This window comes from Amia ocellicauda, chromosome 8 (assembly GCF_036373705.1).
Source record: "Amia ocellicauda isolate fAmiCal2 chromosome 8, fAmiCal2.hap1, whole genome shotgun sequence".
In the NCBI taxonomy this organism is placed as follows: domain Eukaryota; kingdom Metazoa; phylum Chordata; class Actinopteri; order Amiiformes; family Amiidae; genus Amia; species Amia ocellicauda.
The window spans coordinates 26,656,332-26,678,677 of record NC_089857.1 but is presented as its reverse complement, the minus strand read 5'-3'; the positions used below and the strand labels follow the sequence as shown (position 1 = coordinate 26,678,677).

General features: G+C 40.1%; 1 protein-coding gene across 1 annotated transcript in view; it reads left to right on the top strand.

The window, feature by feature from the left end:
• The window catches only part of mfhas1 (multifunctional ROCO family signaling regulator 1), a 52,573-nt gene extending 30,672 nt beyond the window's left edge, over positions 1-21,901 (top strand). Inside the window, exons 2-3 of the mRNA XM_066710854.1 lie at positions 16,060-16,531; positions 17,508-21,901. Of these exons, the coding sequence (XP_066566951.1) occupies positions 16,060-16,190 (131 nt within the window). The 3' untranslated portion in view covers positions 16,191-16,531; positions 17,508-21,901. The remainder of the gene's footprint in view (positions 1-16,059; positions 16,532-17,507) is intronic.
• Positions 21,902-22,346: the final 445 nt, after the last annotated feature.

Below are 22,346 nucleotides of genomic sequence, written 5' to 3'. Positions count from 1 at the left end.
AAGCTGCGGAGGATTCCAGGAGACCAGTCAAAATCCGCTTGTATTTGTATCCATTGAGGTCCTGATTTGAAGCCCACCCACGCTCTCGTTTCTCTAATCTGAAATCCAGATTGTGTAAGAGAGAGTTCACTGCTGTTTGACTGGATGCAATGAAGAGAAGAGTGAAGGACATCTAGAGCTGTTGAGATTGTCAGCAAAAAGCCTGGCTGGGATCAAGCCCCTGCTACCCAACACATGCAACCTCCAGGTCAAAAACCAACTAAAATATTGCACAAAACAAGAATAGAAACAGCTATACTGTTAGTTAGAGCCTGACCCTCTTTTTAATTGCTTTTATTGTACCCTCCCATCTGTTTTTATAATTTCCTAAGGGCCAAGGTTTCTCAGGTTCCCAAAGTGGGTCACTGCTGTACCTATGTCTCCTGTGAAATGTTGCTTTACTGAGTGTGTTGCTATGCCTGTTCCCAGAAATCCATGCTCTGTAACTGTAGAACCCATGGGTATTGCGGATGTATGAGCTTTCAGTTTCCTCAGCATGGATCGGGAAAGCTATTTTAAGGACAGCTGCTTTTCCTCATTATGAGTTTGCAGTGTGTGAGGCCTGCTTCTGTAGTTCATTTGTTGTTGTTTGTTTTGGTTTATTTATGTATTTATTGATGGACATACAGAAAATCGGGATATAAGCAGGCAAACATCTGCAAGAAAACACAGCAAAACATTTCTCCCTTTCAACATTTTCATTCTCTTCTTGCAGACTGTGATATTCAGGACTTAATAGAAATAGGTATTTAAGTTTTGAAGGGTTAATTATTACCTTGCTTTATGTCCCCAGCTCTGTTTTTACAGAAGGTTCTGCAATGATAAGGACTAGAATCATTTTAGTTATAGTTTCAAGGAGGGACTAGCAGACTTAAAATTGCAAAATGGAAATGGAGAGAGTGATGCATTATGTAATGCAATAAATCTCAGTGCTAGTGTACCTGTGGTTGAGGTTACAAATGTTTTTTTTATCATGTGGGAAAACACTGATGCATCAACTTTTTTCCTGCATCTCAGCAAAGGTTGGCATAGGCCTACATCAGCGAGTTGATGCAAGTTAGATAATGTTTACAAAGAATGTAAACATTGTAAAATAAGGAATATAAATAAATATATGGAGTGTATGCAGTCAGTCTCCAGATTGAATCATTGGGGGTACCTCTTTTCCCTGGGGTCGGAGAAATTCCAGCTATGAACTGTACCGGTTGGGACAGCGGGGAGTGAGATTCTCCAACTGGGGAGGGGTGGGGGAGTGTTGTGTGTGAGGGTGTCGGGGATGGGATGTGGAGAACAACAGTGAGTAAGAATCTCACTTCTGCAAACAGGAGCCAATGAAAATGCTTGTTACAACTGGACCTACATTTCTTTACTGGAGATTATATATTTCAGACTGGATCACATATTGTTCTGATCAGGAGTCCCCCGCCCAACACACACACACACACAAACGAACACACGCATACACACACACACACACGCACATACGCAAGCACACACACTCACACACGCATACACACACACACACCATGGCACTGATGTTTAAGGAACTGTTGTAGGGTTCATAGGGTTTTGAATCCATCGCACATAATCAAATAGAAGCAGTTATCAGGCAATCCTTAAATCTAGTTCATTTTTGAAGCTGAGATGGCGCTTCTCCCACATGGAAATGCCAAGTTCCCTAGTCACAAGAATGTAAGCAAATATCCAGGGAGCCATTTCACTGATCAACAACAAATTGTGAATTTCACAGTGTCCCTGACAAATTTCAGGCTTTTTTTGCAGGAGTTAATTTTCATGCGGATGTGCAAAGCTTTTTTTAGAGAAGCACAAGCTCAGTTAGTGCAAGAAATGTAAAGATAAAGGGGTGGAAGTACAGGAAGAGCTCCCTGAACATCTTAATTGTTACACTGTCGGTATCTGCTTCAGCAGGAAGTGTCATTAGAGGTTTTTTTTTATAGTAACTGTGCTAAGTATGTGACTCAGATCAGTTCATTCCACAGATATTTGTATTCTTCAGAAAAGCAGCCACTCAGAATTGTATGTGCCTTTAACATAGTTTGAATAATGAATAAATTGTGTTTTTTTCACACAGTCATGCCTGTCTGCTGAAGTTAAATGTCTTAAACTGCAGCGTAGGTGGTGGCTCTAAATTCTTTCTCGCAATTCTCAAGATTAAGAATTCACATATTCCTATCTAATGCACAGGTAGGTAAAACAACCACAGCAACAACAACAGCAACATTTAATATTCACAAAACTGAATTCATTAATTCATTGTTAAAGGCAATTTGGAGGAATTGAAAGTTTCTTGATTTAGGGGTCAGAAAAGTTGATCTGGCATTTTCTTTAAATACAGGAGGTAAAAGCTTGAGATTGTGGTATAGATCCTGTGCTAAATCTGCATATGTTTAATTCACATAATTATCATTGTTATTTTTGGAGTAGTTACAGCACAGCTGAGAACAACAGTACATTGTTCAACACAGGGTGTTGTGTAACCTTTTTAGAGATGTGTATAATTGTATGTAATACAATTAGCAAGTGCCTCAAACTGACAATGGGCAGTGAATGCCGGAAGCACAAATGTTTGCCCTATTTTACCAACTTAACCTAAACACTGCAGCTGTAGTCGATGCTTTTGTTCTTGTGTTTTTGTGGCTAATGCTTTCATAATTAAAGTAGCAATCTGCCTTGTAAAAATCTGCAGGTTTCTCAGCTTAAGCTTCTGAAACCACGAACATATGAACTTGCAGGTGCTCACTCTGGTTGAGACTGGTTTGTTTTCACTACGACGGCCTCGACTGGCTGAGCTAGGCCTGCCATATTTTCCCCCTGAGGTTTCCACAGCAACCCCACTAGGCCGGCCAAATACACTTGTTTTTTGTTTTGTGTTTTTGTCAGCACTGACTTCTGCAATTTCAGAGCCCAGTGCAACAATATAGTCAGTAGCACTTAGGCCACAAAGTCCTCGAGCCAGAGGTATCAGCTGGATATGTTGTGAAGGAGCTGCCAGTCACAGAGGATTAGTCTAATTTGATATGTGAACCACGCACAACATGTCTATGTTAATGTGAAGTGTCTTTATAAGCAGATGACTTACAGAAATACACAGTTATTGTTTTTTCTGCCCGCCCCCCATGTATCAGTGCTGATGTTTTGAACCCTACTCAGTGTTAATGAGTGTTTTACTTCCTTTGACTTCTTGTATAAGTTGTTTTCATGAGCAGTGAAAAATAAACTGCAGGATTTCTCTTAACAAACTGATTACATTTTTACAGCTGTCAAGGTATTCATACTGTGCAGGTGTTTGAGACATCAGTGTGATTGATTTTGGCGTTGTGTGATATTCACTTTGTTGAGGGCTTATTTTCCTTTACGCTGATGTCGCAGTTTTTGCATGTTGGACAATCTGGAAATGAGTACAGTAAAGTACATTTATATTTTGAATAGCATAAACTGCCCTTGAAGAAAATAAACAATTGATGTGCACTTGGCAGCCTCAAACCTGTGTGTCTAGAGACTTAATCATATTTTCATTTTGCCTATGGTATACAAAGTCAACATTGTACGATGGTTCTGCCCTTTAATAACATAATAATTGAATTAAACACGAGATGCACAGAAAAAAGGTGAGTTTGTGGTCGAATTTGTCAAGGTTTGCTTTAGATACTAAATACACTGAGGTGCATTTATCAGAAAGCAAGTCCTTTCATAACAGAATCCAATGTAGGAATGAAGAAGCCATTTTTTCAACAACAGCAATAGCTTGTTTTTTCTAGAAATACTACAACAAACCTCACAACCAGGGGGCTTTACATGAGAAGTCTAGCCATACAACTGGCTGAAAATGTTACTGTGTATGAACTGATTGAAACACCTTGCTGTTTACTGCTCAGAGTAACAGGCACTACACTTTGTTTTTGTATGTCTCTGTATGGAAGGGAGGTTCTTTCTCCGCTGTTTCTCTTCAGCTCTGTGCTGATAGAAGGGTGAAGTCCCCAGTGGTTGCAGCTAAAGAGGGGGCTTTATTCAAAGATAGTTATCCTCTATGACCCCAGCTACCCCCCCTGCCTTTTCCCCTCTCCAATCCAGCAGGTCCGAAGAATTGACTGGGCTTAACACTGTTTTGCGCTAATCCCTAAATTGGGCTAATACCTTTCGCATGCTGCAACAGCTGCCCAGGCTCAAGTTCGTAGCTCACTTGGTTGTTGTGACCCGACAGACACCAAACAGAACCTAACGTGAACAGGCAGTCTGTTGCCATGATGTTATCTAGTCCGCAGGGGTTATGTTTCAAGACACCGTATTCCCTTTTGGATCATTCTGTGTGAATAAGACCTTTCCTGAACTAATTTCATATCTCCTTGAAGCAAATTCCAGGTACAAGATAAAGAATAAAAATAAAAAGCATTAATTGAAGTAAATTATTTTTTTTATTTTCAATTTCAATTCCACTCAAATAGTCTAGTCAAATCCAATTCTGTAACTCCAATAATTGTGATTGACCGCAACTCTTGTGTCCCATAACAAAATATGATCCTGGACCTCTATAACTCACACACATTCATTTTCAATTATTAACTGGGCTAAAATATATGCTGCAGGAATTATTTTTTACTTAGTGAATATTTTTCAATATTATATCTCCTAATTGTTTGCCATAGAAAATCTAGAATCATGTGAACTTACAAAACTGTCTGGTCTGGCAAAAATATATATTTCTGTTATAGTATTATCATTGTTTTTTATAAGCACAAAGCTGAGACTGGGACTATTTAATTATGTATTTATTAACCCATATTGTCCCATGTACCTGGTCAAAGAGAAGAATCTGGATAAGCAGGAAAGGAATATAGTGGGAGTTTTTTCTTATAGAATATAGGAAATGGAGAATTCGGGCAGACAGTTGAATTTTGAGGACTCTTTCATCAAACCCTTTGTTTATGATCTACCATTTAAAATGGTTAATGTGGGGTTCGGCTTAATTAGTATTTACCTATTCTCTTACTTGGTGACCTCTCTGTTCTCTGTGTTGCACTTCTGTTTTGCCAGTCCCAGCATAGACATTGCAAAGGCAAAGGGAAATAGTGTGTAACGCTTTGATTGATATGGCGGTGGGAGTTGGGGGGTAGAAGAAAACATCATTTTTTTTTCTTTTGTTCTGTAAAATAGGCGATGGGGGTTACCAGACTGACAGAAACCTGACTTTGATCTGTGGAGTGTGGCTAACCACCCAGCGACTCTCTATGGAAATGGTCTTCAGCAATGCCAGCAAGGCTATTGAAGGGAATGTATTGCAGTCTTTACTTGGCCAGGCTTTCTGTTTCATTTACTTTGATTTATTATTCATATTCATGGTATTATTTGTAGAAGTATTATTATTTATTTACTAATTAAATCCTGTATCTAAACACAAGCAACAACTTGGTATGCCTTGTGTCCTGCTAATGTGTAATGCTAGCCTGACCCCCTCTTCTTTTCCACTAAATAGAAACTGGCGCTTAAAGAAGAAACAACATGCTTTAGGGCCCGACTGAAGTAAGTGCTCTTCGAAAGGGTACAGTCTGACAGCCCTTTTCACTGCAGCACAGCATTTTCTTCATGAAGCTGCTCTGATTCGGGTCGCTGCGTTTTCTTCTGCGTCTCCTGCTTGCACCTAAGCCTTGCCCTGAAGGGACATCCCATCGCCACTGTAGCTCCCACACCAAGCCCATTCAATCCTTTGTTTTCTTTGCACAGAAGACTGCTGCAGTGAGCAGGGTTTGAAGGATCAGAATTCTCATCTTTCCTGGGTAGTAGTCAGACTAGGTCTTGGACGTCCCTGTTCCCCAGCTGATAGGTTAATGAAACATGACTGGTGGGAGATAAACAACTAATCCAGAGATGGTTCACAAACAAATGAGATTTCAATGTCAAGAGTTACATGTCAGATTGGCTGTGCCTGAAATCATTAATGAACAGTGTCTCTGTCTTCAACCTATATATACATTGAACTGCAGTCTGAACTATTTTAATTCACAGTCTTTGTTGTCATGGATACATAGGTGGGCAATTTTACATTTCAGTAGAAATAATACTGTGGTTATGGTGGGCAGAGTCTGTTTACTGAGGGGTAAAAGCATTATGTATTGATGCAAAAGTCTGATAAAGCAGTGTAATATGTATAGCTGCTATTTATCACTAGGATGGGAGAGATATATATAATTGTAGAGGTACTAATACAATAACAAACCATATGTCTTGCTATAAACTTTGCCAGAACAAGTCAATCCTGTCAAAAACAAAACAAAGTGTACTGTAATTTAAACAGTTTAAAATTACAACTGTTATTATTGTTATAATCTATTTCTTAGCAGACACCCTTACCCAGGGCGATTTACAGTTTTCACTAGTATGTGTTAAGGGGCGGGGTAGGCATAGGAGACATTACATGTGCTGTACAAGGAATACAAGTAATCAGGAGCAGTTTAATTAGAAAGTGCATAAGGGCAAGAGTGCTGAGCTGTCCGGGAGATTAGGCTGTGGTGTTACAGGTACAGTCTGAGCTGATGTGTCTGGAGCAGTGATGGGCAGGTGCTCAGGGCTATGCAATTTATTGCAACTACTACAAACATTGAAGTCACAAAGCTTTAATGTGTAAATATTTGTTGTGGATCAAGGAGTTGGATTATACAGTTAAGTAGATTTTCTAAGCCTCACTACAGCTAAGAACCTTTTCCAGTGTTAATTTAGTCAGCTTTTACTTTCAGTCACTCCGTCAGTCTGTCAGTCAGACTCATGCCAGGCAATGAAAATGTTCGATATAGTATTATTTATTTATCTCCACTAAAAATAATTCTGCTATTCTGTAAAACAATTAGACTTTGAACCTATGTGACTGTGTGTTTTGTGTTCTTATATACCCCCCCTAACTCAGAAGGCCATTAAGAACAGAGAACCTAATGTCTTACCATTTCAAGGTCATTAATAGTTAACCATTAGGGCTCCCAGTAGTCTGTGGCTATGCTTTTTTTGTTACCCTTGGCTTGGTGTGACGATATCTCATTTCACTTCAAGATCTGGATTGAAAGTTTTAAAAGTGAAAGTTTTAACTGAAGAAATACAAGTTTTCAGCCCTAAAAAGTGTGATAACAATAAAAGTATTTTTTATTTTACTTGAATTCTGGATCCTGGATGCAAGCTCACAATATATAGAGAAGATGTATGAAAAAAGTATTTGATCAATGCATATACTACCAGTGCTCACTTATGGCTGTGAAACCTGGTCACTTAGTGCAAAATTAATTAAAAATAAGATTCTGTGAAAAGGATAGCAAATACATTTGTTAGGGGTGAATTTCAGAGTGCCAATGCAACTTGAACTGAATCATTCCTGAAATGCCTTCATTTCCAATACCTGCCGCTTAACAACAGGGTTTGAGCAATGTTACCTCCCAGAGACCCTTCACTGTCAAAACTCTTACACTTCAACAAACTGACTCAAACCCCTACACCACAGAGAACAGTGTCAGCTCAAGCGCCAGGGTAATCTGTATCCGTGAAGCATTGTGCTTGTATCTTTCAAAGAAGCTTTCTTCATCCTGCTCCCAAACGTAAGAGGGACCCTTTAAAAATGTTATATGTCCAGAGTGGTGCACTACAGAGTGCCATCTAAATTTAATTTCATTCCCCCTATGCACTTTTTATGCTCCCTTAGTTATCAGGCATGACATTCAGCAATCTAAGCAAATATAACATCTGCAAATAATGCCAAGCATATGTGGCCAGTTATGTAAGGAATGACACAGAGGGAGGATTCACCTCCACTGAAGCTCTCGGCGAAGCTTGGTGCTGCTCTTCAATTCCTGGCTGAAATGGCTTGAGGATTAATATTGGACTTCACATAAAGATTAACCAAGCAATTACTTAATCTATCCTTTCCAGGTTTCTAACCCCCACCCCTCCCTGTTTTCCCCTCACATTTCTAATCCAAATACATATTTTAAAAGGGTTAGTTGGCCTGCAGTGGTGGATTGGATGCCTGTAAAAGCATTGCAGGAAATGTGGGTTTATATGCCATTACTTCTCTGCTTTTAAACCCCATTTGAATTTAACGTATGGGGGAACTGCAAGTGGTTAAAATAATACAAAAGTCATGTAGTGAAGAGTGATTGGGGAACAAAAGGAGATCACACGCGTAATGCAGCAACATATGATGTGCAGTCCAGTCAAATACCTTTCAAATGAGAACAGTTAGATAAAATGAGGATGAGCAGAGGAGACGATGGGGGGCTAGAGGGAGAGATGAGATTGGAGACAGTAGGGGGTGGAGTGGTGGAGTGAACCAGATTATATGACATTTCGTCAAACCTCGTGATCCTTTCTCCTTAATTTTGACATAATTCTCCTTAAATCTGCATTGCCATCCATTTCCCAAGGCTGTTGTATTTAGCCACATTTAAGTGTGTTTTTCGGACCATGTGACAATTGTATTGCCTCTCTGTGAAAGCATGTTCTTCTATTTTTGTCGCCTGGAGGAGAAAAAAAATAAAAATCAGGATGTGAAATAAAGCCCCAGAGCCCTCCTTTGTTAGCAAACTGCGTGACTAGTATCAGGGTAAGGAAATCAACAGTAGGATGTCTTGGAAGCCATTATTTGACATGTAGGCCTTAATAGCACATTCTGACCTGGGAGTAATTTTCCAGAACATGGTGAAAAAGAAAAAAAGGCTTTGTTTGAGACAGGAAGTCTGCTGTGAACATGAACTCAAGAAAATGAAAACGTAGCTTTCCTTATATGGCACGGATAGCTTTCCTGGAATAAGCAACGTGAGGTCATCCAAGAAACGAATGAAACCGCTTTCAGTTGGAATGAAGGAATGTAGCACATTACCATACCTGGTAGCGTTATTTTAAAAGGGGGGGAAATAATAATAGACTCCTCTACTTTGATGTCCCAGCCAACTTTTTGCCTGTTTCCTTGTCTGGATATCCTCAAATGAGGGAAATTGTGGCCCCAGGCAATGTACTGTTGTTGAAGTCGGTAGCGTAGGCAACAAACTCTACTCAGGTGTTTTAATATACCAGCATGCTGAGCAAGGCCAGAGCCAGCTCTTGTTTCTGTGCTCAAACCATTGATATGCCAAAGCGTCGACATAGATTTTTGTATGTTCTTGTGTAGCTTCACACTGCTTTGCACCCATGTTATATTTATCCCTGCCTTACTAACTCAAGATCAAGGCTCTCTTCAGTTTATTTATTAGTGTTTTGTACCTGTGGAATAAATATGAAACAGCCTGCAGGTTACACAAAATAAAAGTATAGCACATACTGCTGTCTGTGTGTGCCTCATTTGGTGGTGTTGTTGATATCCACAAGGGATACGCAGTGTATTAATATAATATTGTGAAACTGCAATTGTGCCTTTTACCATTTCTGTTCATCAACCTCAATAATACACAGTGGTGGTTCTGAGGGCCAGGGTGGGGGCAGTGCCCCCATGACAGCATGCTTGGCCCCCCTGTGGCCCCCCTAGTACCACAGACAAAACATAGTCAGATAGTCAGCACCCCACCAGGCTAACATTGCGGACAAAACACCTTCCACAACCACCCCAGTAACATCGCGGACAAAACACCATCAGCACCCCCCCCCTGCTATTTTCAGTACAGAAAAGGCCATCTGTGCATACCACATTTCTGAGAAAAATGTACACAGCTGATGTATATAAAGTATATTCATATTGGAAAAATAAAAATAAATCTCTGCACAAAGTAAGTTCTTTTTAAAGAATAACAGTCTCAAAAAGTGCAAGTAGTCAAATGTAATCCAAACAGAAGAGCATTTTCTGTTCTGCTTTCCTGCATTTAATCATTGCTCATTTCCTTCTCCTTTCTCTGCTCCATCTTCTCCCAGTCTGATTCATTACTGTAACACAGCCCAGCTTTACCCAGAGTGAAAACAAAATCAATGGCAGGTCTTCCTCTGCACATCAATCACAGCAAATGTAGTGCATCTCTTTGTTCCCAGGTGCCTATTTTGGTTCTCTAGTATGCCTTGCCTTCCATGTAGTTTCCTGTGGTTGTTTTCCCTCCTTCATGACCAAGGTTTCTACTACAACACCTTCTATTCCTGCCCTGTGCACACAGATACCAGTTCTGTGATTTCATGTTTTGAAGGCCGCGCTTTTGCCTGTAGCATCGGTGCTACTGCAGCATGAACACACCGACTGCAGTAACTCTTGCCAGTCAGTCTTGCCACGTGCTCCTTGAACTCGCCCGGCAAAGCTTTCAGTGGCTTCCTCTCCTGTTTGCTTGCTGCTGGACCCATGATTAAATATTAATTTGGCTTATGTCACACGGAGCAGCTGCCTTTGTCTAATTGCTGTTCAGTCTCAGTGGTGTCTAATATCAGTGAAGCCCCTCTTTCAGCAAGCAGTAGATCAATGGCCCAATATATTTGATGATGGAGACTACCATCTTTATTGTACAGTATTGAATGTAAAACCACAGTCAGTGAAATACATACACACACTACACATTGATTTCTAATAAAACCTTCTAAAGCTTTACAGGGATTATTTTTATCTTGTATCTTATAACCCATTTAGCACAGACCTTTGTGCGGAGGTAACATTTCGATCACCCTCCAATACTGTGGCAGGTGGCAGGTGATTGTCATGCACTAAATCATCTCAGTGCACAGGCTTCACTGATGCAGAGTTCCTCCTCTGAGAATTTGGATTCAAGACATGAATCATGAACTAGTCTGTGCCTCCAATATGGCCGCAGACATCCAGGGTCTCTACAAGCATTAGATTTCCCAGCGGCGTTCTGACAAGGCAGTTTATTTGGTCAGAACCAAATTCTAGCAGTGTGAGGGGGAGCCGTCAGCATCATTTATAATGGCTTCGGCCTTCAGAATGGGACATGGGCAACTACCTGAGCATGGAATATTGAAAAGGGAAAACAGGACCCGCAAACAGAGCTAGTTAGCTTCTTTCTGCAGCCAATGGCATGTAAGTGCTGCTGCTTATTTCCGGTTTCCATGGTGCAAGAAGATGGAACCGAAGGTACCCAACCTTCAGACCATAACCAACATCGGGCTACTGTATAAACACTTCAGCAACTACCTGATTTTCTTTTGACAGGCTGGCATCCATATTGAAGAGGCCCCAGTCCCTTAGCCACTCAGACCTGTTGAGATCAGGCTTCAAGATGATATTAGCAGATGGATTTAGTTGCTAATAGAAATGACATGTATCTTGCCAGTGAAAAGACCTCTGGTTAGGTTAGCAGCAAATATATAAATATAAATATAAAAATAATTAATATGGTCTCATTTCACTGTATAAGATTGGACAGGTTAAAAGAATCTCGGTACCAATATGTTATATACTTTCATATAAGAAAGGCAGAATACAAATCTTTCTCTAAGGTGGGGTCATCACTGAGCCTGTGAAACATCAAGTTTTATTAGCCTGTTTCAAGCAGAGCAGGCTATGTTGCTTAGCCTTTTGTGCCACACAAACTTGCGGTGCTTGAGGATCCAGGACCTTTTCTTCCGGAGCACAATGGCTTTTCTTGTGCCGTCTAAATGAAGCCAACTGTCTGCATTGTTTCTCGCCACACCCGGCAAAGCTGCAGATACAGTACTGTGAACCTCATAGTGTGCTGAATGGGCTGTTTACTGCAGCAGAGGGTATCTTCAGTAAAAGCATTTGTCTGTGCCAGGGCATGGGGGAGATTCGAATTCCAGACACTGTGAGAGAAGTTAAACTGCTGAGTGTTAAGTTTCCTTATAAGATTACAAGGGCGTGACAGATACCTGTCTACAGCCAGAACTGAGTAGCATAAAGAGACACTATCAGCAAACTAATTGGTAGTAATAAGATGAAAAATTGAAGCATGTAATACTGTTATTCACTTACAATATCAGTGATAAGACATCATAAGAAATGAATGTACAGAAAGGTTTATGCATTCTAACCTGGACAATGTTAAACTCACTGCACAATTGGAAAGACATTTTAAATCTAGTAAATACTCTGATTTGCTTAAAAAAACATATGAGGTGTGAAAATAACTAGCTGTCAGCATGAATGTTATATTACTGTAGGAAAGCTGGGTACATAAGAACTTAGAAAAATGCCCAGATGACCAGATTCAGATTGCAAAATCAGGGGAATTGACTCTTAATTCAAGTTTCTCAGCCTTAGGCAAATGCGGACTAGTGATTAAAAACCCTGAGGCTCAAACTGGATTGACCAAAATTAAGTGCTGACACTGTGGTGGAGTTTTAATTGGCACCTTTGTCCAAAGTTACTCACAGTTAAACTCAAGCAGTCAGTGGAAGATGAGTGGGGAGCACAAGAGGGGATGTTGGGAGATACGAAGCAGAGTGATACTTTTAAGTGCAAACATAGAGAGATACTGAGTAAGAGGAGCTGCATTCAAGCCAGTGAAAAATAATAGGCCTGAGCCAGGAGAGAGCTGCAGTAGACCTTTCTATGCTGAGTAGTGCAGTTTTTTTTCTTTGTTTTAGAAAGGCCAGATCCTGTAGATGTTGGGTAAAGTCAACAGGAGAGTGCCATGGGAGAGATGTTTTCTGAAGGACAGGGAGGAATTGAGGGTATCCCCAAGGTTTCTGGCAGAGGAGGAGGGCGAGAGGGTGATCGATACAAGGGAGATTAAGGATAGAGGTCCGATAAAATGGAGGAATAAACAGTAATGATTAGATTTGGTACAGTTGAGCTTTCCTTCTATTTATTTATTTATTTATTTATTTATTTATTTTATGTGTCTGTTTGGTTTTTATCTTTATTTATTTAGTCTTCTACATGATTCAAGAGACAAAATCAAAACACATTCAAGTCTGCCAGCCATACCACTTCAGTCTAGGTATGATGTGTTCCATTATAAAATACTTTAAAATCGTTATCCAGTACTCTTTAATTAGCATGATTCATTTGCAACATGAAGCACTTACCCAGAACAATTTAACAGTCTTTCTAAAGTAGTCAGTTGGAACCTAAAAAAATACCAAAAGAAACAAGGAGAAAAAAGGAGTGTTTGCTGATAACAAATGTGCCATTCATTCCCATCTGGATTCGAGGCACTGTTTTTGGCAGGTATGAGCTCAGACCAGTTCTCAATTTGGAAAAACGATCCTGCCACTGCCAGAAAAAGAGTGCTCTTGTTTCCTAAAGCTCACATCCCATTGTAAGCCCTGCTTCTAAAGAGGCGCTGTCTGTACTGCGGCTGTTTGAATCTGAGAGTCAATAAGTGTCTGGCAGACTTGCATTATCAGTCACATCGAGGAGCCCAGATTGGTCCTCTCCTCAGCGGTGCTGTATGATAACTGCCAAGCTACTGGCTGATGAATAGCATGGACTTGGGCCGATCAATTTCTTACTGTCACCTTATGGAGAACGTGACTTTATGAAATGTAAAGTGTTTGTGTTTGAGTGTCATTGTGGTTTTTGTTTAGGTTGCAATAAAAACTCTCTCTTCAGCAATAAAACTCTGGCCTGTGATATTAGTGTGTATTGGTTAAGTTCGGATTGGAAGTGACTGTATTGGTTTTAATAGCTATTTTGTGACCCACAACTTCTGGGATTGAATCACTAGCAGAGGGAAGAATTTGCTGTGATACTGCCATGTCAGATCACTGAGAAATTCCTGTCTAGAGTTTCAAATACTGAACAGATAATACCTAGGGAACCTGATACCCTATTCACCTGTGCATGTTCTCATATAGATTTTGTTGCTCACTTTTGCTTTGAGATGTGGAGCATTAATCTCAGGGAGAGATTATAACTCGTGACAGGCCTATCCATTTTACAGTACTCATCCCTGACAAGACTTTTAGTTTTTTTGCTAACAGAGGTCTGAACAATAGCTGAATCATCTGTGAACACGGTCATTACTTTCATTTCAACACTGATGATGATGATTAATGTCAGATTTCCCCACAAAAGTACGGTCCAAGGAAATAAAAGGAATTATTTGTTTTAGCATTCAATCCAATCGTAAAAATAGAACACTTTAATACTGAGTAATAGCTTTTCTTGTCTGAAGGAGACCTCAGTAGATGAATGTGAAAAAAATAGAGTATCAGGTGCTTGTACGTGTATATTGGCTTAATAAAGGACAATGTGTATAGTCAATGTGTTGGTGATACTCCAATACAAACTTAACATTATTCATAGTGTTATTTTATCTCATTTGTTATAGACAAAGATATGCATTTATACTGACCTAGAAATAAATATTTATCATATGTTTATCTTAAATTACAACAGTAAGGCACTGCAGCACTCTGGCACAATTTCCTTAAGCTTCAGTACAATAACCTAAATTCAGTCTTTCTCTGCAGTAACAGTTGCCTAGTATTCTGGAATGAACAATTAATATTTTTAAGCTTTTTTTGTTGTTGAATCCTAATATCCAATGATAAATAAATGTTGTACATGTTTTGCAACCAGCTCTTTGCTTCCACCCATTTCAACTACAAATACATCCCTGTATACAAAATATGGATATGACCACGTGTGAATCTCTCTATGTCAATATGGCACAAAGCGACAGTTGTTGGTGCTCGCCTATGGCTTTGTCTGTCTGTTAAACATTAAAGGTTTTACTTTTCCACAGCCGATTAGAAGGGCTCAGCATGTGACGCTCCAGTAAATAACCAGGAAATTGCCGGCCATGTATGAGTCTCAGCAGTCAGCCTAATGCCAGTCCGCATCGGTGCACACCCTGGACTGACACGCTCTGGCTGGGCTTTTTAAGCAGGCCGGTCAATGTGGGCTACACAATCAAAGCTGTACCTGAGAACAACCTTGTTTAGTAAACTGCAAAGACAAGAAAATCTTGTGTTGTCATTGTAATGGAGTGGTATATAGGCGCCCCCAAGTGGACATTGTAAGAATAATTAATATAAGGAGAGAAAGAAAAAGGTATCAGGGAAATTGTTTTGTTGTTGATGCAATTCTATTATTATCTGGACCTACAGGGAAAAAAGCATGGGAGCAGTCTCACATTCTGACAAGTAGTTTGATAAGGGAAAAGCAGACCTGTTTTTGATGCTTAGAGTTGTACATTTAAGTAATTCAGTAAAAATGAGAATGTCTTCCCCCCTGTGCAAACAATGACTAATGCATTTGAGAATTATATTAATTAAAACAACCTGAAACTGTTAAATGGTTCAAATAACATTCCCCAGACAACAGGATGACTTTCAGTACTATTAGATCCAGTGCAATATTCGGTCCGCTTTTCCCAACACCACATTAAATCTAATCTGTGGTGAATGTTAGGTCATAGACTTGGCATAGGTGTGCAGTGTTATGTTACCCTCATCGCCCTCACAAAGGTCCTCTTTAAGTAAAGCTGGCAGTCACAGCAGGCTTAACCATTAATTCCAAATTTACAATCATTTACTTGCATTGATTTTCAGAACTACAAGTTCATACTAGGCTAAGCACCCAGGTGGGCCTGTGACCTGTGACCTGTGACCTTTGACCTGTGGTGCTGCTCCCCTGCAGGTTTTTTCTGCAGTGACTTTCTAGGCCAACCACTCATGTATGCTTCCTTCAGTTTGGGATTATCGCTAACTATGATTACTACAGTGTCGCAGTGGGCTTGAGAGAGGCGCACTACCTAATGGATTCTGCAGGAACATCCTGCACCAGGGCTTCCTTGGGTTGGGCCCTTAACTTGGATTTGATTCTTTCCTGACAGCTTACAGTACCATGGCACTACAGTGCACTTTCATTGTTATTGTTGTTGTTTTTTAGTTTTTTTTTTTTTTATGTATTCAATACAGGAATAGTTAACCATCTTGGTTTAAAATTTGGGCAAACGTAGAGTGATTTCATCTTTAGGGCCTATTACTAACTTTGCTGCACAAAGATTGATATATGGGTACTGGTGGGTGAACTGTTTGCTAGTCATAAATAAATCTGTGGGTTTTGAATTGAGCAGCTAAATAAATTGGAGCCCCTGTACTGACCCTTGTCTCTGTGTCTCTACCTCTCAGGGGAGTTGCTGAGCCAGCCCAGACCAGAGGGAGTGACTGAAATCATCTGCCCAAAGAACGGGTCGGAGAGGGTCAATGTGGCCCTGGTGTATCCCCCCACCCCCACTGTCATCAGCCCCTGTCAGAAATGAGGGTCCCATGGCTAAGCCCAACCCCTTTAACCCCCCCCCCCCACACACACACACACATACACACACACAAGTTTTGTCCCTCAGCTCAGGCTTTCCCTGCCACTCACTGTCAGACAATGGACCACAAGACTGCAAAACTACAAAACTGCATACATGTAAGAACAAACCTGAATTGAACTCTTGCTCATCATTCACTACAGTGGGTTAGTCCTGCTAGGAGGGGAGGGGATACGTGTGTACTACTTCACTGAACATCTGAGACTTCCTGCCTTCCTGACCCACCTGCCAGATGGGAACTGTGTAGCGCCGAGCTAGGTGTTCATACAGAAGTACTGGGACAGGTAGGTAGAGAGAGGACAATAATGGTCATAAACTGTACTTGTAAACATACAAGTACCAAGATAAGAGTTAAGTCAGAGCCAACCTTCCCTACAGCTTTTTATGTGTGCTAAATTGGTAGTGATGTTTCAAATTAATGTTGAGGACTTGTATTAATGTTGTTGTTTGTGGTGCTGTTCTTTTTGGCTAGTCTTTGTCCAACTAAACTCACATTTAGCAAGAATGCTTTGCTCAGTTAACAGAAGTGCATGCTGTGAAGTAGTCTGCTTCTTTTCACATGGCAAGTCCTGGAGCACACAGTAGATCTGTTGCATTCTAGGGAGGACTAGTTTCACTGCTAACGATGCAGGCTCACAGTGAACCGACTCCTATAAAGGCCCGCCATGGATCGCTTCACGCCCACCCAAGTCAGGCAGTGTTTGCCAGTTCCATGCGAAGAATCCCAGTCAGTCACTCATGCCATAGCCCAGATTCCAGTCTGATGTCTGGGTTCCACCTGCACTCTGAGTGGAGGCTTTTGCCAGCTGGTCCTATCAGTTTTGGCACATCTCAGAATCTCTTGACATCATCTCTGGTCGTCGCACGCAAGGAGATATTCTTCACAGTGTGACGTAGTTCCCTTATGAAATGTCTTGGATAGTTGACTGCACTTCAAGGACTTAAACTGTTCTTTTACACCATGAGCCCGTTAACACTTTTAACAAAATACATGTAAGTGGAAAATTCACACTCACACACAAAAATGGCACTTTTGAAGTTGCCACTTGACCATATAGAAAAATATGAAAAGCCTTGAGTCTTCACATTTTTTGCTTATGTATATAACCTCACTAACTTATCTAGGGAAGGCAACAAATACATTAAGGAGGAATACATAGAAAAAACAATGGCAAGACTCCAGTCTATGTACTTTACTGTTATATCCTGAAGTGTACTGTATTTGGCATTACTAACTTGTTTTCCTTTCATTCTCCAAAGGGTATCAGGCCAGCCAACCTTTTTGGATGCCTGTGCTTCATGACAAGAATCGTGTACAGAACAAAACAAACAAACAAAAGCGACCATAGAGCTGACAATCCACAGAAAGGTTTTGGATTCTGGTATCAGCCTATCTGTTTTTTTTAATTTTATTTATACGTTTTGTGTTTTGTTTTTAAATATTGATCCTATCGCCTGCTTCAAGCCAAACCAACCAAACTCTTCCCTACACTTTTCTGGCTGATTCGTAGCATCTGATGTTGTCACCCTGCATCAACCAGACTGGATAATATGAACAATACAGAAGAGAGGAAGGGGGGGAGGAGCGAGAGAGAAGATCTGGATGGAGGTTATTTGTTCCAGTGGCTTCTCAGGGATTAAAGTACATAACAGAAGCAAACTTGAAAGCCATAATTCGTTTCTCAACATGGTCGTCTTATTACATAGAAAGTGGGTGGATCATTCTCAAGGAGAAAAACATGATCTTCTGGGGATGGGGACCCATCCTTCTCAAGCAGTACTGTGGTGTGTGTATCTGTATCCCATTTCCACAATCCCACTGAGCAGGGTTTTCAGGAGGAAAGCTGTGCTGTGAATGTCAAAAATTTGTGTGCTGGACTGAAAATGACAGATTTGTGTGTTAGACATTGAAAGGTCACTGTGTTTTTGTTTTGGCACTCTTTTTGGTTTCTGTCCTTTTTGATAACCCAGCTTCCTAAGTCTTATGCAGCCTAGGACTTTTGCATAACTGTATCCTGATGCACAAAGCAAATGTCAACCCCAAAATCGAAGGCAAATTTGCTGTGCCTTTAATAACAATTTGGTTATGTGCAATGATTGTGTAGTCATAGTTGTGAGGAAGCTGACATGCATGGTGGAGGAATATTGTAGATCCTCTGTGCTTTGTGCATAGGTGAAAGTAATTTTATTAGTCATGCACCTTCCATCTCATGGAATGGCCCTCTGGCACTTGATATTCATGTCTAAGCCAACAATTGTTTGCTGAATACTGTGCCAGAAACCATAAAGAGAACAGCGTAAAATATTAGACTTTTTATTATTGTTATTATTATTAGCCAGTTATTTATTTATCTTGTTTCCCCTTTCATTTTGAAAAGATGACCCTTGTACTAATGAGAGAGAGAGATCTAGACAGACACACATCCTCCAAAAGTGTACCAGCAATTCAGCTGCTTTTCATTTCTTTGAGTCCACAGTGCAAACACAGAGCTATAGTGTTGTTTTGTTTTGTTGTTTATAGTTTTTGTTGGGAGGACTAATGTAGCTCTCACTGGTAACACTGACTGAAAGCTCACAGGCCCATGTTCAGCCTCAGAGGCAAAGCCAAGCCTGGATGACTTCAAAGCCACACACCCATGGCAGCGCCATCACCGTTGGCTATAACTTTGGGAATGTATGATCTATGGGGATACTGTGATGTACTCTAATGTATGTATACATATTTCTTAAAGCAAATAGGCAATAGTACACTTTGGTTTAGTCATGGTCCAGTGTGCAGTATAGACATGTTGAACCCATAGGAAGCCACTGTACAACTATGGTTGAAATCACAGAACAACCAGGATAAAAGTGCCAACATCCTATGGTAAATTTAACAAGTTGAACATGCCTAAAGGTATGTCATTGCAGAGAGGACTAATCCAGATCTAACTGATAACACCACAGAGCTCACAGGCAGTGTTAATCCACAGGGGTTTCTGTTACATGGCAACCCTTGTCATGACTTCCAAGAGCACCCATCCTTGCAGCACCTGGCCGACTGTGTGCTGCCCTGTGGGGAATCCAAGACACACTTTACTATGACTAGGGCTCTGTGTTTTGCATGCCTTTTTAAACTGTATTTTAGTCATGCCAAACACAGGGCCCTAACTGTGACATAGCTAAAGTCCCATTCACATTAGGTCAACCAACATGCTTTCAAGCTATAAGTAGTGGGTTAGATTTACAGAGTCATGGAGGTATGGTCACATGTAACATGCTCTGCTGACTCACACCCATCATGCCTTTTGTCTCACTCTACCCGGGCTGGCTGACCTATACCCTGTGGTGGGTTGCTCTTGACCCGGGTCAGCCCACTTTCTACCCATGTACGTGCTGTCACACTAATGAAAATCATAACCTGGGTTGCTAAGAAGTGGGTCATAACCCAGTCTGGTGTGCTAGTGTGAAAGGGGCTTTGAATTCAAATAGTGATGTCTGGCCTCAACATTTCAAAGGTTTAACCACTTGGAGAAAATCATGACAATTGTATGGCCATCTTGCACTTGCTCTTGTTTCTGTGGTTTTCCTCTTCATAAGTTACCTTGATATCAGCACTCCTGTGCTTTTACTGGGCTTTCACTGTGTTGTACTGAAATAGACACAGATCATTTGAATGTTTGCCACAGAAAACTTTGACACGGACTGTGCTCTGCTACATTTATATAAGTTTACTATGGTTAATAATCATATAATCTTAGTCCAGGGTAGGAAAACACAGTGAAAGCCAGGTTACACTGGGGGAAAATATAGTAAACGCAAGGTGAACCAGTATTAACCCTCAGAGGACTGAGCCAAAGTCCCGTTTTTACCCGTTTTGTGCATTGAATTTCTAAAACCAGGATGTACGCGATGTAAACAAACCTCGGAATCTCAGCATGTCTTTATCTCAAATCGTTTCTCAGATAATTAATGTTTTGTAATTGATGCCCGTTTTTTGGGTTAAGAACAATTACCATGGCCGTTTCCTTTAGTAGCCTTTTATAAGGGCCCAGCCAGCCAAGGGCATGCTGTGTTGGCCAGATGGAACCCACAGACAAACAGGCACAAGAAGACAAGTGTTTGGATGATTGGGTTAATTGCAGTGCAACTGCTTCAGTTGTTGTTTTGTTTTTTGTATTGGCGGTTGCTTTGTGTTTCAGGACATAGAGGGCACCATTTCAAACCTGTAATCCCCACCCTCCTCTTTTTAAAGAGCTCTTGGGGATTACTTTTCAAGGTTCATCATCCTTTTTGTCAGCTGATATCTTAATTGTGAGATTGAGAGGAGTTCTGGGATGGTAGATGTTTTTTTTGTTTTTGTTTGTTTGTCTGTCTGGTTTTGTTTTCTGTTATTATTTTCCATAGAGGAAAGAAAAGTCAAGTTCTAAACAGTATGTTAAGTGTGTATGAAAAAAAAACTAATGTAAAATTTGTATATAATATCTTTATTTTTTTAAAAAGGGATTGACACGTTTAAATCCAGCTGTAATCAATTCCATTAAGCATTAATAACCATACAATGTTATGCATGGGTCACATGCTCAGTTGCAGAACTGTATATTGCTATTTTTTTTATAGCTGATGTGACAATTTCACTACACCACACCGAAAGACAATAAAGAAAAGAAAAAGCACCAAATCCAAATAAACTATTATCTGACTTTCGTTACTGATGTACTGTGTTGCTGTCTGTTATCTCACTCATACATGTGGTTGTGTTCTAGAACAGGGGTCTGTAACCCTTGTGTAGAGCTACAAGGTTGCTCTTCAGGACTTACATTGGATGATTATGTACTTAATTGTTACAAGTTAAAGTGTCTTCAGTAAAGGACAATGTAAATCTATATTAAAATCCTGCAGCACCAGGGTTGTAGACCTCTGTTCTAGAGCAGCATCATCTGGCTCCAGTGCTTTGGGCCGTTCAATAGTACATGATTTGTATCCTGTTATCCAGGTCACCATTCATTTTAAAACAATCCTGCGTACTGGGAATAACAATGGTATGGTGGTATCATTGCACACCACCACCAAAAGATGACTTCCTCTAGTTCTTGGACGAAGGTCAAACTTAAATTAGCAGGCCCAAGAGGAGTAACATTGTTGCTGAGAAACAAAATTGAGAAACAGAAAACAAAAACGTGTTTCTAAGAATAGAGTCCAAAAGTGGCAAATGGTTTGGTTAAATGAATCTCTGTGCTTGTTATTGTGGACAGGTGCATTCAATCATTTTTAAAAGGCCAAGGCAGGCACGTGCACAGCCCTGCAGGAGGGCAGCGGCTGTAAGAAACAGTGGCATTTCGGTCCAGGGTGTGTTTGCGAAGTGCGCCAAATAAAATGTCAGAGCAAGGTCTTCAGATGATAGTTCAGTAGAAACATGAAAGCAATGTTCTCCACTTACATTTTAAAAGTAGCTAAAATGATCAAAATCAAATTACAAAGAGAATTGTTTCAGCCAAGTGCCTATTAAGTAAATTGTTCTTCAGAATATTTGTGGCTCAAAAGCCTGTTTCATTTGTATGTGTTTTTATTTTACTTTTTAAGCATTTGTGAACATAAATTTACACTATTTATGCAATTACTGTATTATAAACATGTGACTGGGGCACTCCTGAAATTAAAATATCTTACCATTATTCTTTTGTCTATAATCAATCACTAAGTTTATATAAAGGTACTATACAATTACTCAAAACAATAACACACGTTATACAAAATGTATTCCAATCATTTATTATCTTTGTTAGTACAGACCCAGTGGTAATGATTGGAATAAAGGAAAATGAAGAAAATGCTCAGAGAGGTCATTACATTACATTATAAAATCTTGGGCTACAGTACTCTGTCTTGGATATTGATTCTTCCACTCCCCATAGACTAACATTAAGTCCTTTATTGTTAAGGGAATTTTCAGTCCAATTCTATTTGAATTTGTATTATGATTGATTAATTGGGCAGATGCCTTTAGCAATACACAGTTATATTTACATCATTAAACAATATAACACATGTGTATATGTGAGGATTCAACATAAAACTGGAAAAGATGGGTTTTATTGGAGAAATCTGGGTACAGTACCT